Source organism: Lutjanus erythropterus, chromosome 20 (genome assembly GCF_056507025.1).
Source record: "Lutjanus erythropterus isolate fLutEry1 chromosome 20, fLutEry1.hap2, whole genome shotgun sequence".
NCBI lineage: Eukaryota > Metazoa > Chordata > Actinopteri > Lutjaniformes > Lutjanidae > Lutjanus > Lutjanus erythropterus.
The window spans coordinates 6,357,789-6,375,862 of NC_139336.1; the positions used below are offsets into that span (position 1 = coordinate 6,357,789).

General features: G+C 38.7%; 2 protein-coding genes across 2 annotated transcripts in view; one reads left to right on the forward strand and one right to left on the reverse strand.

Moving 5' to 3' along the window:
• Nucleotides 1-5,436, reverse strand: part of cfap44 (cilia and flagella associated protein 44) — a 28,150-nt gene extending 22,714 nt beyond the window's left edge. The window contains exons 1-8 of the mRNA XM_084746636.1: nt 5,322-5,436; nt 5,204-5,207; nt 4,841-5,013; nt 2,749-2,911; nt 2,306-2,408; nt 1,995-2,211; nt 1,700-1,814; nt 485-649 (exon numbers count right to left, since the gene is read on the reverse strand). Of these exons, the coding sequence (XP_084602762.1) occupies nt 485-649; nt 1,700-1,814; nt 1,995-2,211; nt 2,306-2,408; nt 2,749-2,911; nt 4,841-5,013; nt 5,204-5,207; nt 5,322-5,401 (1,020 nt within the window). The 5' untranslated portion in view covers nt 5,402-5,436. The remainder of the gene's footprint in view (nt 1-484; nt 650-1,699; nt 1,815-1,994; nt 2,212-2,305; nt 2,409-2,748; nt 2,912-4,840; nt 5,014-5,203; nt 5,208-5,321) is intronic.
• A 730-nt stretch (nt 5,437-6,166) lies between these two features.
• On the forward strand, nt 6,167-17,427 carry pum3 (pumilio RNA-binding family member 3). The gene is made up of 18 exons (XM_084746356.1): nt 6,167-6,255; nt 8,365-8,432; nt 8,515-8,736; nt 9,284-9,470; nt 9,943-10,018; nt 10,269-10,362; nt 10,648-10,714; nt 10,893-11,067; nt 11,242-11,345; nt 11,946-12,024; nt 12,260-12,358; nt 13,033-13,086; nt 13,977-14,057; nt 14,604-14,746; nt 14,828-15,050; nt 15,452-15,539; nt 15,958-16,048; nt 17,048-17,427. Coding segments are annotated over exons 1-18 (1,983 nt in total). The 5' UTR covers nt 6,167-6,253; the 3' UTR covers nt 17,178-17,427.
• The last annotated feature ends 647 nt before the right edge of the window (nt 17,428-18,074 follow it).

Genomic DNA, 18,074 nt, shown 5'->3' on the forward strand with positions numbered 1-18,074 from the left:
GCTGAAGCTTCTCTCATCAAAATGTACTGGTCCTTTTCTAGCCTTAACAAATATTGAAGGGAGATCTTTCACACACTTTCTCAGGTGTTAAACATCAAATTAGAACTGAACCCCTTGATTGTTTGGGGTCATGGAAGCAGAGGAGCAGTTAACCACAGAAAGACGATGCACTTTATCCTTTATTTCTGTCTGTTTGATCAACGTTTCTTTACTACAGTGTCTGTTTTATGAAACTATTCTTTATTCTTTACTATTAACATTCAGAGACTTTTTTTAACATTTACAATTTCAGTAGGAATGAGTGGGCTTGAGGCTGAGAACCACAGTCAGGGTGAGGAAGTCAGAAAGTCTTGGGATGGGCTAACATTGTTGGTTTTGGTGTTTTCAAGGAATTAGATAACAACACAAAAAGTACAGAATAATGAATAATGAGTAAAGAACTATGCCAGACTTTGGTTATGAGGTTATGCAGTGAGTATCTTACCCGGACCACTCCATCAGAGCCCATCGTCATCAGCTGTCCATCTTCTAGGGCAAACGGCTGGACCATCCCCGCATGGCAGCTCCGGCCCTCTTTACGGCAAATTTCCACCTTGATGGCACTCCCATCCCAGAGCAGCAAGTTGCCCCAGTCTGAACCGGACACCACCTGACAGACAGATAAATTAGTATTCACTGCAACATTTTTCATGAGATGGATCAGTCGTCAGAAAAAAATCAAACAAAATTTAAAAACTGAAACATGTTAGATCTGGAAATTACCAATCTATGTTTAAGCTATGGTCATGATAAGGCTTTTAAGGATTGCAATGTCAGCTGTCAAATCCACTATTTTTGGTCAGGACTGAAATATCATGTCTAATCACTGGTTTTGCCAGGATCATTGTCATTCAAGTGTTTGCTGTTGTAATACTCATTTCGGCCACAAGAGGCGTGGAAGGAACAATTAAAACACACCTGGAAACGTGAATGATTTTAGTCCCATTTAGAACATGAGGTAGAGGTACACTTCAGCCTCTTTTGGATGAAATGAGTATTACAACACTTTGAAAAATAATACTGAAAAAAAAAAAGATTCCTCTTGTTTTACAGATAAAAAATTAAGTAGAAGAGCAGTTCCCAAATGTGGGTCTTTGAGGGGGTTCCAGTGGTTCGCCAGCAAAAAAGGGAATCATTTGTTTTCACTGTAATTGTATCCATAAGAAACACAATGACAGACTATTTTAATCATGTGTTTCACTTTCTGTGATAAAATTTCGGCAGCAAAAATCTTATCAGATGGAGGTCTATGGTCTAATTTGTATCAGATTAGGTATCGCTGACTTGAGGAGGTTTGAGAACCACTAGAGAGATGTTGGCAATTTTTTTTTTTTCTTACCTGTTCTTAAACGCATGTGAGAAAACAATTTAAAACATACAATGCATCATCACATTTTTTTCACTTGCTTCTCAGGGCTCATCATCATGGCTTCCCATCATCTTTAACTGTACTTTGTTTTCAGTCCTAATTAGCATATGTTAGCATGATAACAAACTAAGACAACATGATTAACATCCTATCTGATAAACATCTGTACTGGTTGCATAAACCACCTTAAATGTCAAACTTAAGTTTTCCTAAGCTACACTTAATTATCCTGTGTAAGATAGCTTCTCCAGATGGACAACAAAAAGAAAAAAAAAACAACAAGAAACAGACCTTTCCATCAGGAAGTTCCACATAGCCCTCAACATCAGTTGCTGCAGTTTCTCCAAAATTTCCCATACGACCTTGCAGTTTAACACCTGTGAATGTGGGGGCCATTTTCCAGAACCTGATAGGCAGAGAGAAGTTGTTTTCATCTTGCTTGAAAAGATAAACATATTCAGTATCAGTGTAAGAGAATAATCCAACTTCTGACAGTGACAGTTTTACTGCGGGGAGTTACATAGGGGACTAGTCACATGTTTTAATAAGGTTACAGGGTTTTAGGAGAATTCAGTATGTCCTTTACTTGATGTATCCAGATCCTGATAATGTGAACAGTTCTGGGTTGTACGGGGAGAAGCTGAGTCGATACACCTCTTGAGAAATGGCCTTGCCGCTATCCATCACCTCCTCCTGCCTCCAATCCCACAGCGTCAACATGTAGTCGGGTGCACTGCCCACACTGGCCAGCAGGCTCCCATCATGGTTGAAATCCACAAAGCTGTACGCCCGCTCTGTACCGCCTACAGACAGGAAGGTGAAAATGTGATTACTAATACAACAGAAACGTAACATAAGAGAAAGCTGGTCAACTCAATGCATCACAGTCCCATTTACCTCTGAGGATCCTATATGGCCGTAGTGAAGGGTATTCATAGACTATGATGTTGGGCTGGTTTCCCTTCTCTGCTACCACAAAGTATTCCCTGCTGGGGTGGACCTTGACACACACACACAAAGAAATTAATAGGATATTTTTAAGGAATATATATATAGGAATATATTTTTTTTTTCATCCACATCCATGTGGATACAATATGTAGTTGCATCTCAACCCAAGGCACCCAGAACTGTAAGTCCAAGGAATCACTTTTCAAAGAACCTTCTGCTTGTTCTTGTCTGCATCTGATTTATAAAAAAGCTGCAGCTTTTTTTACACATCATTTTTTCGTGTGGGTCCGTCTGACCTATGCTGTCTTCTGTAACACCATCTTGATATGTCAGTGAGCAAAAAACTAACTGCGGCTACAGATTTTTAAAAACTGTTCAATCCTTCTTACCGTGATGGAGCCGATTCCTCCCCCGCTGCAGGAGCGCAGGTACCTCTGCTCCTTGGTGGAGATGTCCAGCAGGATGAGCAGGTTTCCTGCTATAAAGATCAGAGTTCTGTCATCCAGCAGCTGCAGGTTCCCCCTGCGCCCGCTGTCATAACCAAACGAGTGACTGAACGCAGAATGAATGAAGGATCAAGATCAGATTCTCTAAAGCTTTACACAACATTTACTTTACATTATTTTTCATACTACTAAAAGTAATAGCTTGATTGCAACAATACACCTGCACCCTGTCCTCCATTATTTATACTATATAAATATATAATAACATATAATACTATATATTATGCATGTATATTTTATTTATTATTCATTCTTGTACCTACATAACTATACTTATATTATGAAAAGAATACACTAGAGATGGTCAGATGATACTGAAGCTCCTGTGAAGGACACTGTTTCAATACATGGTACCAGAGCTTGTGTTGAATGAAGTAGGTTATGTTACAGATGACATCCAAAGTTTCAAACATCACTGCACTGTGAAAATGGAAAGGCTGAGAAAACTCAAAATTTCAAGGCAATGGACAGCAATAGATTTTTGACTTTTGAGCCCAACCCAAATTCTTAAGTTTTGAAAAACTTTTACCTACTACTAATTTACTTTTCTTATTTAGACAAACGTGAAGCTTTTAATTTTAGAAGCTCAAAACTTTTATTTAAAAAAAAATTAATGTATTAATTGAAGTGAAAGTAAATTAAAATGTTAATATTTAAATAAAACTATTTCATTTTTCAGGCACTAAAAAAGACAAATCAGGTTTACATCTCACTGTGACCAATTTTTTATTTTTTATTTATTTATTTATTTCCTTTTTTTCCCCTAAGTTTTCAAAACTTAAGAATTTGAGGTGGGCTGAAATTGCAGTGCATTGCCTTGACATTTTAAATTCTCTTAATTATTATTTTTTTTCTTACAGCACTGTACTTCTGAAAGCACTTTATTCAGTTTGCGAGTTTTTAAAGTTTTACAGTTAGACTGTCGCTGGCACATTAGTGGGATAAGAAAAGAGGAAAAGATTGAGAGATGATCGAGAAATGTGGCGATATATTGTACATTGGAAAGACATAATCATAAGTATGAGAACATTTCTATGTGATACCATGTAATGTATGATGTAATAAAAGCTTCTTTAATAAATATTACTCTTCAGTCATGTCACATTGCGACTCATATGCAATGTCACAGTAATAAAATCCATGAAGTTTAAAAACATGAGCCCACAGTGGCCCCCGATCTTAACTACGCTAAAAACGTACATTAATGTTTCATGTCAGCAAAAATACTTTATATCCAGACTTTCTTAACAACATAGAATTATTTTACTGTAACATGTCAACAATATAGGCTTTTTAAATGCAGCACTTCTGATTAAAAATATAGGCCTACAGATTTAATAGCAAACAGGCTTCTTGGACTTTTATCACTCACCTATAAGACTAAAACTATTACCACCAGTGAACTGTGGTGGTGCTTCAGCCCCAGGCCTGAGGGGCTGCATTAGCTTCTGCTAACCACCAGATGTCACTGTGTTCACTGAGTCTGAAGCCCCCAAAGCTTCAAATCTTTTGCAAATAGAAAGAAAACTTCACTGCTTCCTAAGACATAATGGCTGCAAATACTTGCACAATTCTTATATTTATAGTATGGTATGGTGAATGTCATGAATAACAATCATCTTATTAAATAGCCTATCTTGTAATAAACCTGCTGATTAACTAACAGAGGAACAGACAGGACTGAAAATTATGTCTTGGGAAAGAAAATGAGAGAATAAAGACCCACACTCCCAAGTAAGATCAGAGTTTGCCCATATTTTAAATTTTTCATTAGAAAGGTAAAGGGCTTACTTTCACTACTAACAGCGTACATATCTCTGTGAGTGAGATGAAAACTTTTACAACTGATGAACAAAAACTGTCTGGATTGTCCTTGTGATGTATGTTAATTTGCCTGTATTTGTTAAGTACGATTAGTGAAAACAAATGTGCTGTGTTGTGTTTTTTCATCAAACTAATTTTCAAATAAGGATACGAGAGATGCAGGAGGTTCTCTGGGATTTCAGAGCCGGGTGTGATGGACGGTCTGGAATGAAGCTCCTCATATTTGTAGAACATGTCTGCAGGGAGCTGCTTGTTTGACTCCTCCTCGGCCTCCTGTTCCATCACTGAGTGCCTTCCTGTGAGGGAAGAAACATTTGACAGCAGCTTTCAGTCACCAATGAAGTAACTTGTACATTTTCTCCTCAAATATTGCATCTAAAATACAAGGGGAAAAAATCCTTGCTTCTGAGATGTAGTTAGTAGAGGACAATTAGAAAGTGACGTGATAAGAAAATAGTAAAGTACAAATATTACAAATTTTGTACTTTGGCACAATACTTAAGTAGATAGTTACCACGCTATGTTAATGTTAACATGGTCTTGCGTAAGTAAAAATATGAAATATGAATCTGAAAGCCTTGAGGTTAGCTTGCTCGGTGTGATTAACCTACATGACTATGCACTCTTGTTACCTACCACTGTTGTCCTGTGAGGCTGTTTGTGTGCTCTCAGCCTGTTCATCAACAGGAGCAGCTGTCACTTCTTCCGACATTTCAGCTGTTATATTATCTTCTGTTGCTGCTCTGGTTTTTTTTACCTGTAAAATAAATAGGACGATTTTATATTAAAAGGTATTTCCAACTAAACTGGCGTTAAACTTCTCGGGACGGTGAAAATGTGATAAGAAAGAACAATTACTGCCTTTCAATTATATTTTCAGTTATTCTGTATCAAAGTGACTCATACTGAAACGTTTTTACCTTAAAGTTAACTCATATTTCAGTGTACTGTCCTCTAAATTTGGCTCTTCAACTCGCCAGGTCCGTGATAGATTTGGAAACGTTTGGAGACGTTGCCAAGCAACAGGGTAAGTCACTCCGCTGCAAAGCCTGCTGGTTAATGTAGTTGTCAACACCTTATGGACTTCATTGCAGTTACCCTCTGTCATCTTGAGATAAAACAGGCAGTACATTTTGTTAAGTAGTTAACTTAGAATTATTATCCTTCAGTTAGATAAGATTAAAAATTAATTAAAAGGGCAAAAATTAACTTGATATTCGAACAAATTTCAAATCGAGTCTATCCCTTTAAATCTCACTCGTAAACAAATATGGCCGCTACACATTCGTCTGTTCAACTCCAAAGACTAATCATTTGGACACAAAAACTAACGTTTGGTTGTTGTCGATATACTGTAAGACTACCAAGCCGAACAAACATTTTAAATGCGATGTATAAACAGTAAAAGTTGATTTCCTACTACTTTTCGGCGATAACGACTTGTCGCAACAACATACGTTTTACGGCAGTGGCAGTTCGGTTTGATTGGACGTTTTGTGCCGTAAACTGTGTTGGCTAGAAAACGCATGGGACTGTAGGGACAGCGTGTGAGTGTGTGTCTGAAATGTAAGTAACACCAGTTAAAATGTTTTGTATCTTGTTATTGTTCGCGTTAACAGTACATATAAACATTAGAGGCCGTGATGTTATCGATAGTATAATAATATTTGTTGACATCCGTTTTATTATGCTATGAGCTAACTAGCTTCTGAAAAAGTATACTAACCCTTTATACAAATAACGTAAAAAAGTAGCAACAACACAGTCTAAAAATAATCTAATTTAAGAATTAAAATGCAAAATTAAGTTTTAACTTGTTTTTTAAGAGCAAATGTGCTCTTATGGTGCTAACTGTTTTTTACCTTGAACAAGGTTAGCTAGTAGACGGAGGCATTTATTGTCGCTTTTATTTGTTGTTTGTGGCACGATTCTTTAACAGTACCTCTTATTGTAAGCTTTTAATATTATTGGCATGAAGAACCTCGCTCTGTAATGTAACACTTAAAAGCAGCTGACAGATTAATGTAATGGATTAAAACAACACAATTACTCCTCTAAATAGTTAAAAAAAATCCCGTTACTGTGGAAGCAAAAGTAAAATACAATAGTTTGGTGCAAGTTCGTGATTACATGTAACAACCACTGCTGTTTGACGTTTTGTGATGTTGACTGTGTAGAATCTCCACCTTTCTATATCTTAGATGTATTAAAACGTGTTTTTTTAATGGATTCTTATTCAGAATATGTATTTGATCAGATTTCTGAAACCCAACCCAATACATCTTTATATGTTCCCATGTTTTTGTGTTTAAGTGTCTTGTTGGGACAAACACCTTTGAAATTGGTTCAGTATTGAAGGAGACCCTGGCCACAGTCTTAAAGTGTTTTTTTTTTTTTTCTTTTTTTTTGCCACTGACACTGACTTGTTATTCTAAGTGTCTGTCAACATTATAGAAATGATTCCTACAGAGATAGACCCTTTTTGAATTAAAAATTAAGATTATTTTTGTTTAACAAGAAAGAGTTAGTTTATTGTTCTCACCAAGATTCCCAACAGATTCCATTTAGAGAAACCGTGATTTTTATCTCCACAACACACTTCATTCAAACTGGAAAGATATGAAATAAAACTCACCAAAAGTGTCTTGACTTGTCTCTCCACTCCAACAACCACCAGCTCTGACGTGGTGGAAATAAATCCTGTATTTGCTGAGGTAGATGTCAAAATATTCTGTCTGCCACTGCTTCTCTGATGTCCAACTTCCCTCTTGTTCCTCTCCTGACACTTTCACAACTAACGAGGCGATTAAAGGGTTCATTTCTACCAAACCAGGGCTGGTGTTTGCTGGAACAGTGGAGAGAAGAACCGAGATGTTTGTTTCTGTTGATTTTGAATGAAGTATGTTTTGTGATGATAAAAGTACTGGTTTTGTAAATTAAATCTTGTGAGTTTGGTGAGAGCAATAACTTAGCTGTCTGTAGAGATCTGATGACATGGAAAGGATCATACCAAAATGCAGTCAAAAATGAAATGAAAGATTCCTGTAAGCTTTGTCCAGATATTTAAGTTTAAGATACCTGCATCAGTTAAAGATCTTAATACTTAAATTTGAAATGTGTCTACTTAAATCAATCAGACCCCCTTTAGGAAAGGTGGCCTTGTATGTAACCTGAATCTTAGTATATGGCATAGACTACAGTGTTTGCTGTAGGAAGTGAATGCCAGCATGTTGCTGCAATCACAGAAAAGTGCACGGTAGAAGGGATAGTTAAATTTACAACAAGGAGTTTTTAACTGGTTATGAAACATCTCAGTTTAATACTGATGCCTCTATGTTGACCGATATGAGCAAATGAGACCATCATCAAGAATACTGGCTGTTTATATAGTTGTTATTAATGCTAACCACCTGGTTGCTTGCAGAAAGTAGTGGGAAAATTGCTAATCCTGTCTTTGATTTTAATATTGAAAGCTTATTTCAGCGGACTTTTGATTTAGAAGTGAAATTGTGACACCTCTATAGAATAACTGCTCAACTACCAGTCACAAAATAGGTCTGTAAATATGTGCAACTTGGGCATGTAAACATTTTTGGAGTCCAGATTTCTGATTACTTGTTTTTCTGTCTTTTTGTTGTTGTCTTTGTCTCCATCCCGCTCTGGGCTGCACGTTAGGATGGAAGCTAAAGCCAAAAAACCCTTTTCTCCTAAAGGTGAAAAGAAGTTCACACAGAAAGGAAAAGGTGAGCTGTAGTTTACACTAACTGCTGTTATACACCTTCACTTTCAACCAGGTTTGTCACAGGCATTTCTCTCTCTGTCCAGATTCTATAGGGACCAAACTTGGCGGAAAACCAGGTGGAAAACCAGGCGGTAAAAAGCCCTTCAAACCATACAACAAAAACACAGACAAGAAGAGCAGACCGGGGAACAGTGGAGATGGCGGCAAAAAGCAGCACAAATTTGGTTTCTCCAAAGCCGGCAAGGGGCCTCAGAAGAGGAAACTGCCGCCTTTTAAAGCAAAAAAGGGAGAAGAGGAGGGAGAGGGTGAGAAAACATCTGCCTGCATACAGTATATAATATATTTAATGTCCAGTGTGTACATGTAATACAAATATAGCTTGAATTATTGTATACATTTTAAAACACAATCAAATAAAAGTGATATTAACAATGTGCACATCTGATTTTAGTTTTTCTAGTTTACAAAGATGCACTGTATACACACCATACAACCTTCAGCATCACACACACCCAGACACACCACAGTGGAATAACACACCTTGCACATGGTAACACATGTCTGTAGCATTATGCCAACCGTGCTGGAAGACAGACTATTAATAATGGATTCTGCAAAACTCCAGATTACATTCATGCTGATGTTTTTACAGCAGAATCTACAAAAACACATCGTCCCCACAGCATTCTGCACATTATCCAAACTTGAAAAAATGATGAAAATGCATAGAATATTAAATCTAGCTGTAACACCAAATCATGGAGTCCGTCTTTACCTTTGTCCATTCTGGCTACTGTACATACTCTCATAGAATAATCAAGGCAAAAAATAACTGTGTGTTTGTGTTGTCAGGTCCAGAAGCTAAGAAGATGAAGAAAGGTGAGTTTAAGCCGAAGAACAAGGAGCTGACGAAGGAGGAGCTGAAGAAGAATCGGCAGCAGAGGAAGAAGGACCTGAAGAAGAACAGGCAGCTGGCAGAGAGGAAGGACATGTTTGAGATCATCTGTCAGGCGAAACGAGTGTGGGGAGACCTCAGGAGGTAAACACACACACACACACACACACACACACACACACACACACACACACACACACACACACACACACACACACACACACACTCACTCAGAGTAAGAGCCGAACCCCTGACTCTGACCTCCTTTACTCCTGTTTTTCATCACCCTCTCCTGGAAAGAAAATCCTGTTTCGTACAGAAAGTTAGAAAAGAGGCACATTTTTCTAAGAGCAGCCTGACTAACATACACTATATTTGTAAAAATATCCATTTTATGTTTTATTGTAACCAAATTTGAAGTTGGACCTGGTAATTTCAGTGAGGCCACTGTGTGGACAGAAGGAGTGTGGTGTAGAGATCTGTGGTTTAAAAAAGTTGAACAAGGTTCACACTGAATTTAAAATCAAACAAGCTGACGTTCTTGGATGACGACTTTGTGAGGTGAGTGCTGCTGTCCGCTCACTGACAGATCATGGTGGTGTGTTTGTGTCAACAGGAAGAATTGCGACCAGGACTTGAAGAAGAAACTGATGAAGGATCTTCATGATCTGATCCGCGGGAAAGTCAAACAGGTGAGTCTCTGCCTGCCGCCTTCAGATTTTCTGTAATTTAATTCAGTTAAAATTTTCTCTTAAAAATCTGCGAATGACAGGGTTTATTTTTACTAGTTTAACCGACACAGCTTATCTTTAAAGGATAATTCTGCTTTATTATATCTTGTGTCTTACTTTCTGTGTGTTTACCCATATTAATAATATGTATTTTGGCTTTATGTTGTGAAATTTCGTGGAATGTTGTTTCTGACTGCTCTCCTGCCTCCAGATGGCGTTCGCTCACGACTCCGTTCGAGTGCTGCAGTGTTTCATCCAGTTCGGCAGCCACGAGCAGAGACAGGAAGTGTTTGCGGAGCTCAAAGGTGAGCAGACATGTTTGGCCCCTTCATCTGCAGCCTCTTGACTGTCTGTTCCAGCATCTGTCTGTCTGTCTGTGACTCTCAAAATGTTCATTAGAAGAAGTAGTTTTATTTAACTGTCCGAATGTATAAGGCATCGAGACATTGTGGCATGATTTTAGCATCTTCAGTTGTACAGGAAATGCGTCTGCAGTTAATCCTTCCGGAGGAGAAGATGTTGGAAGCTGACCTGTAGTTCTGCAGCTAATAAACAAACATTAACTGTCAGTGATTTGTTGTCTCCCGCAGATGACATCATCAGTTTGTGTAAGTCGCAGTATGGCAGACACGTGGTGAAAAAACTGCTGATGTACGGGTGAGTCAGCTCAGATTGGTTTCTTCTTCTCTCTTTCAGCAGACATTTAAAACAGGGCTGCAACCAATGATTATTTTTATCCATTAATCTGATGATACGTTTCACAGTTCATCATTTAGTCTATAAAATGTGTATGTGAGTTGAGTTGTGTGTGTGTGTGTGTGTTTTTCCTCCACAGGAACAAGGAGCTGATAGCGGCTGTGATGCAAACATTTAAAGGTCACGTGCGGCCGATGCTTCGCCACGCTGCCGCCTCTTCCATCATCGAGTACGCCTACAACGACAAAGCCGTGCTCGCACAGAGGCTCATGCTCACTGAAGAGCTGTACGGGAACACCTTCACTCTCTGCAAGGTACACACACACACACACACACACACACACACACACACTTACACCTGGATGCAACAGTGTCAGGCTGCTTCGAGATACTCTTATACACAATAATATTTGACCATGATGATGGTGCGTGGCGAAATATTTGCAGCTGACTGACTAATGTGAACACGTCTGCCTGTGTGTGTCCAGTCGACGGTGTGTAACACCATCGAGAAAGTCGTGGAGGGGAACCCGGACAAGCTGAACAACATCATCGACGAGATGAAGCAGATTCTCACACCCATGGCTCAGAAGTAAGATGAGAAAACTAAAAGAACAATTTACACACACACACACACGAAAACTGGAGTGACATGAAGAGTGAGTAGTAGCTTGTTAAAAGTAAGCTTCTCTGATGTGGAAAAACTACATCAGTGGTTATCAGTGTTTTTCCTCACCATCGATCACAAAGCAACATCACTGTAATCTCAAATAAAATAGTGCTAATAAGGAACGGAAGAGAAACAAATGAGGCTTAGTAATTTGTTTCATGATAGTGATGGAAAACATAACATTTGCCTTAAGATCAGAGCAAATTCAGAAAACATTTGAAAGCTGCTGGGAAGCTTCAATAGTGTGGAAGGCACTTGAAGCCATTCAGATGAGTTTCATGAATTCATGGTTGCTTCAGCCGCAAAGTTGCTCATTGATGTCTTTGATTAATTAATAGAAATTAAAAAAAAAAAACTTTGGAAACGAGTATGAATATGTGTGTTAGCATTTTGATTTACTTTTATACTTTCTTTCCTTATCTAATGTCATTTGAATTCATATGTCACTTATTCGGTCACTAACTGTATATTTTCAGTGTCTCTAGAATTTTAACCCCTGTTGTTTTTGTTGTTGTGTTTCAGAGAACAAGTGATCAAACACTCTCTGGTCCACAAAGTCTTTCTGGACTTCTTCCTATTTGCCCCCGATAAACCGAGGACGGTGAGCAGCTCTTTTACACCTCACATAATGTTTAATTATTTCTGTATTGCAGTACTTTTCTAGAGTAATACTCTTAACAAAGGTACAGTGTGTGAGGTGACTCACAATTTAAATGACCTTATAAATCTCACAGCTTAATAACAGCAAAAAAAAAACAAAACAAATTAACATGTTTCTTAAGTGCTGACTAACTTTTTTTCTCCTCTTTGGTTTGTGTTTGTTCTGATGTGAGCAGGAGATGATCGAGTCCATCAGAGAGTCGGTCGTCTACATGGCTCACACACACGACGGAGCACGAGTGGCGATGCACTGTCTGTGGCACGGGACGGCCAAGGTGTGTACACACACACACACACACACACACACACAGAGAGAGAGCAGATATCACGCTTCTGTTTTATTTTGTTTGATGAATATAAAACTTTATCATTGTCCTGAAGGAAATTTTGTTTGCAGCCAGGTTCAAACAGGAGTACAGGAGTACACAAATGACAGTGAACAGTAATATATAGTCCAAAAGACTTTTACATTTTCTGATGGATGATGAAGAAAATCATTAATGAGTTTGAGAAAGTAAAAGTAGTAAAAGTATTTCTTTTCTGCCTGCTCTTCACAGCAAAATAGTTTTTTTACACACTAAGAAACAATTGAATGTATTGTACATGCCGTGCAGACCACAATGATTGATTAGCTGGTACACCTGTTAATATGTGCAGGTATGAGGTGTGGATAGTGCCTCATATAACCTATCAAAGGAGGCTATTGGCTGTAAACAGAATTAGTATCACTTAACATTTCACATGGAGTGTTGGTGATGAGATTTTAGGCTCCTCTTCCTCTGTTCCTCTCCTGGTTATCCTTATATCAGCACTTTCAACACTTCATATATACGTCTCTGTTTTACATCCAGAAATTTAGCCATTCAATAGCAGGAAATAAGGGTGTTGGTAAAGTAAATGTCTGGTGCACAGTGTCTTTATTTTGAGACTTTTTATTTTCTTGTTGCAGGACAGAAAAGTCATTATCAAAACTATGAAGACGTACATGGTGAAGTTTGCCACGGTGAGTTCTCAGTGCTGCTCCATTCATTCAGTCGCAGAGACAAGCTGTCAGTACTTTATTAGCACATTGACTTTAGACAAGATCCAACTCTGAATGATGAGGGTTTGCCAGCAAGGTTTTTACCTGGAATTTTATTTAGGGGGAGTTTATTGAAGGAAAGAGTAAAAGAAAGACACAACACACAGACTTAAGCTAGATTAAAGGCATAGTTTGGCTTTTTTGAAGTGGTGTTGTATATGATACTTATCCATAGTCACTGTGTTTCCTACAGTAAATGGTGGTCTGCAGTACTTTTGTAGGAAGCTAAGCAGTGAACTGTTGTGCACAGGATCAGCAGCAAAACATTTAAAAAAAATCAGTACTAGTTTAATTGTGGACCATCGTACCTTGTCATCACAGCCTTTTCCAACGGAAAACTGCTGTTACACAGTTTAAGACAATTCTCCAAACCAACCAGACCCCATTGTGAAAAGAAGTAATTATTTGTTCATCTATTTTTTTTTAAATTTTGTGTTATTGATTGACCTCTGTCAATCTAAAAAAAACCTAACCATTTTAAAACACCGAAAATAACACAAACAAACCAACAAATTGAGGCAGCGACAGACCAGCAATTCCTGTGTTCTGTGATGTAAAATTAGTGTTTTTGTTAAAGGAGTTTTGTTACCTTGATTTTTGGAGTATATATCAGTTTCCTGGTGGAAAAAGTAGGTTTTACAGCAAGTGGTGAAAATACTCGATGTATAAATATAGTGCTCACAATTTTTTTTTACGTGGAAAAAATACATTTAAATGCAGACTTCATTAGTTGATCTGAATTTGTGGTTTTCAGACCTTCAGGTCTCTCAAAGCTTTTGTTGTTCATGTGAGAATCAATGTTGTGTCCACAGGGGGAGTTTGGTCACCTGGTTCTTCTGGCCATATTCGACTGTGTGGACGACACCAAGCTGGTCAAACAGGCCGTCCTCTCAGTAAGTCTCATGTCACATGTAGAGACAAACTGATACTGGATTTTTGGTGCAATGTTACAATGTTACAATGTTATGGAGTAAAAAAAAATCCAGTAGATATTTCGACTGATTTTCTTTCTTTCTTTTTGTCTTTCTTTCTTGATTTCTTTCTTAATTTATTTATTTATTTATATATATATATATATATATATATATATATATATATGGAAAATCTGGTGACATTATGTCACTGAAACAGTGAAGTTACATGGGTAATTTAACTACTTATAAATAATATAACTTAAAAAACAAATAGAGCTACTTCAATTCAGAAAAATTATAAAATACCTAAAAAATATCAGGCTAATGATATCAGCCGACCAGTATATATCTGTCTGGCTCTTGTTATGTGGTTTGAAATGTTAGTGAAACATCCTGATTCTTTAAAAAGTGACTGCACTTTTTCTAAAAATCAAACATGAGTGTGATGTGGAAAATAATTTAAAGAAGCAGTTTGAAAATTTGTAAGAAGTCTAATACTCTGCTCACCTGTTTCCACCTGTTCAGGAGATCCTGGCGTCTCTGGAGGAGGTCATCAGTAATAAATACGGTAAGAAGGTTTTGTTGTACCTGCTGAGCCCCAGAGACCCCGCTCATCTGCTGCCAGAGATCATCAAGGTGCTGGAGCAAGGAGACGGAAACACACACAGGTAACATCTGTGAGAGTGTGTCTGTGACGAGAAACCAGCCGCAGTGAACTTCAGTGACATCATTTGTCTTTCTCTGATCAGTAAAAAGGACATGACGATCCGGAGGCGCGAGCTGCTTGAGGTCGTTTCCCCCCTGCTGCTGGAGTATCTCCGTGACAACGCTGATACCATGGTGATGGACAAGGCGACCAGCGTCACCGTCAGTGACATCCTGGCGTCGGCCTGCGGGGACCTGCGGCCCGCCATGACGGCCGTGGCTCAGCTGGCCAATCAGGAGTTAGTGCCAGGAGGGATCAGTGGACAGGTAGAGTGATTGAGTGTGTGTGTGTGTGTGTGTGTGTGTGTGTGTAAAGCCCCTCATCCACTGGACAAAAAAAACACTAACATCTGGCTTTTGTTTTCATTTGGAAAAGGGTACAATCGGCATTCATTCCCAGGTCAAATGTCTCCTGGGTGGACATGCAAATTTTCATCGCTTTTCTAGCAAAGACTTGCGTTTGCAGCCATTTAACTTCAACAAACAGTTGTTTGTTGTTTGTAACTGTAACTTCTGCTTGGATTTATTTGTTCATGTTTAAGAATCAATTTATTCTTTTTATTATTGGTTGGATGGATGATCACTGCATGAAGCTCACAGACCAACACAAACTTGGTCGTCTCGTCTGCTGTTCTTCACTCTGAACTCTGTTTGTGTTTGTGCTGCAGCTTCACATGGCCGAACATCCAGCAGGACACCTGGTGCTGAAGTGGCTCATAGAGCAGGACATGACGCTGGCAGAGGCCGGCAAAGAAGGTAAACACACACACACACACACACACACACACACACAGAGGACTTTGTTGTTTGGGCAGTATGTCTGTGTGTTAAAGGACCTTTTTTATATTTTTGGGTCATACAGAACAAACAGGAACATGTCAGCTTTCATCACCTGGAGCAGAAAATAGAATAATAAAAAATGAGAAGTCTGATGAAAAAAAAAAAACAGAGAACCAGAAAGGTCTTTGCTTCAGTTGAGGAATCATGCGAAAGCGTCAAATGATTTGTGGCCACAAGAGGGCGCCAACTGCCCCCAAAACTGTTGGCCCATGGGCTTAATTCCCATCAAATTGTGTTGAAATCTGTGACGTTTTTAAGACGACAGAAACAGAACTTCAGATCTTTCTCTCTCCCTCCTTCTCCCTGTTGATGTGTGCCTCTCTCACCCTGTCAGAGCGGTTCGGTAGGATCCTGGTGGACACAGTGGGGACGGACAAACTGAAGAGCTGGGTCAAAGTCAACAGAGGAGCCATGGTGCTCTGCAGGTATGTCTGCACACACACACTCATAAGACAGCACTGTTAGTTAAAAGGTTAGTTCACACAAATCCCAAAGTCTTCCCTCTAGTAGTATCTTTATTTGTCCAAGTTTTGTATCCGTCTCTGAGATTTCTACCAACCCAACACAGTGGAGCTGAATGGTGTCATGGTGCTCATGGTTTAAAATTTAAAATTAAAAACTTTAAGAGAAAGAAAGTTCTTCCACAAACACTGTTCAAGTATCAGTCAGCTGTGTTCATGGGGGCGATTTCTCTGAGAAAAGTTTTCACATCCAGATAACCTGCACTCTGGTCTGTAATGTTTTTAAATGTAATTATTCAAAACTGTGAGCTCTGAACTCCACTGTGTGGGTGGAGGCAGAAATCTGAGAGAGAGAAAAGCAAAACTATCTGCATGGATGGATACCACTACAACTAAGAACGACATCAATCTTGAAATGATATCATCTTTTATATCTTTATTCTTCTTAAGTCTGTAGAGTCTGATTAGTAGGACAGGATATCTCTGCCTCAAGACATTCATTCACTTAAAAGGTGTTTAACACACATTTTGCCTTTAACAAATATCGCACCTCCTGTGATTTGAAAATTGCAGAAAGCCACATTACGATTTAGATAAAATTTCAATTAATTGTGCAGCCCTAGTGCAGGTCATTGTGAATAGTCTGACACACCTGTGAGAATAAAAGGATATCTGCATATGAGATACATTTTTTTTTTTTAAAAAGCTGTTGAAAAGCTAAATTGTCATCAGCCACTAGCCTTTATTGTCTCATGCTGTTTGCAAAAACTTTAACTAGCAAGATGGAGCCAAAAACATGGGTGATCTGAGCCTTTAAGTAGAAATGGTTAACAACAAAGTCAACTCTTAAAGCCATGACATCACTTCAGTTGCAGTTTATGTGTTTCTAAACATTTTACACAGTTGGAAACAAACACTTGGATATGTGCTCACAAGTCTTTGTTCTTTGTGTTTTTTGTGCAGCCTCCTGAACAGCTGTGACAAGTCAGTGGCTGCGGAGGTGAAGGCAGCGCTGGAGTCCATCAAATCAGAGCTCAGCAGCAGCAACAGCAACAAAGGAGCTGAAATCCTGCTGGAGAACCTGAACAAGTAGAGACCTTTTATTTCAGACAAACTGGTGATGTTACAGGCATCACTCGCCGCGCAGCAGTCCAGAAAACACCTACAAGACTGCAGGATTGTTTCTCCTGCAAACAGGAATGTTTTCAAGAAATGGATACCAGCTGGAACATTGTTGTTGTTTCAGTCCCTGATGGAAAAGTGGACATGGTGGACAAGTTTGTGTGTAAACATTGAGATTTTTTATGTGTCAATAATGAAATAAAAGTGTTTGGAGGCAGGCATCAATATTCCAGTTATACAAAACAGGAACACAACATAAATTCTCATGTAATTCTGCTGGACTAATTGCATCAGCACAGTACCAACTGCAGCTGAAAATTGGAGAGAAACTGAGAATTTATGGTGTGCAGACAGTGGAGCTGTACAGGGTCCGTTTGCCGTCCGCATGTGGTTTTTATTCATGCAGATAGTTTTGGTTTTATCTGGTCAGATTATGAGATATCGAGTTAGCCTGATATCAGACTGAACTGTCAGCTGGTTACACTGCATTTCCATCGATCAGTCAACTTGGTGGAGTGGATGGAGCCAAGACATCGAGTGTTTGATATTTCTGTTTGAGGTGAGTAGAATTTCATTTTGGTGCGTGCTCCACTGAAAAATACAGTTTTAAAACTCGATATCCGATGTCTGTTGCTCAGTACAAAACAGAGACGGGGATCCCAAAACGATCTGCATGGCTACATAGAGCCTAAAGTTTTTTTTTATGCCCATTTGAGTGAGCTGGTCCTTTAATACAAACAGTCAGTCAGGTGAACAGTCAGTGAAAACAGGTCAGGTTCTGTCCAGTAGTCCTGATTGTTTGTGCCATCCTGTTTCAGATTTCTTTGTAAGATTTTGTACCTTGTGATTGGTAATTGTATCAACTAAA

Coding starts and splice junctions, on each gene's coding strand:
- pum3 (XM_084746356.1), top strand. Junction 12,025..12,259: donor CCCCCGATAAACCGAGGACG/GTGAGCAGCTCT, acceptor TGATGTGAGCAG/GAGATGATCGAGTCCATCAG. Junction 15,540..15,957: donor GGCAGAGGCCGGCAAAGAAG/GTAAACACACAC, acceptor TCACCCTGTCAG/AGCGGTTCGGTAGGATCCTG.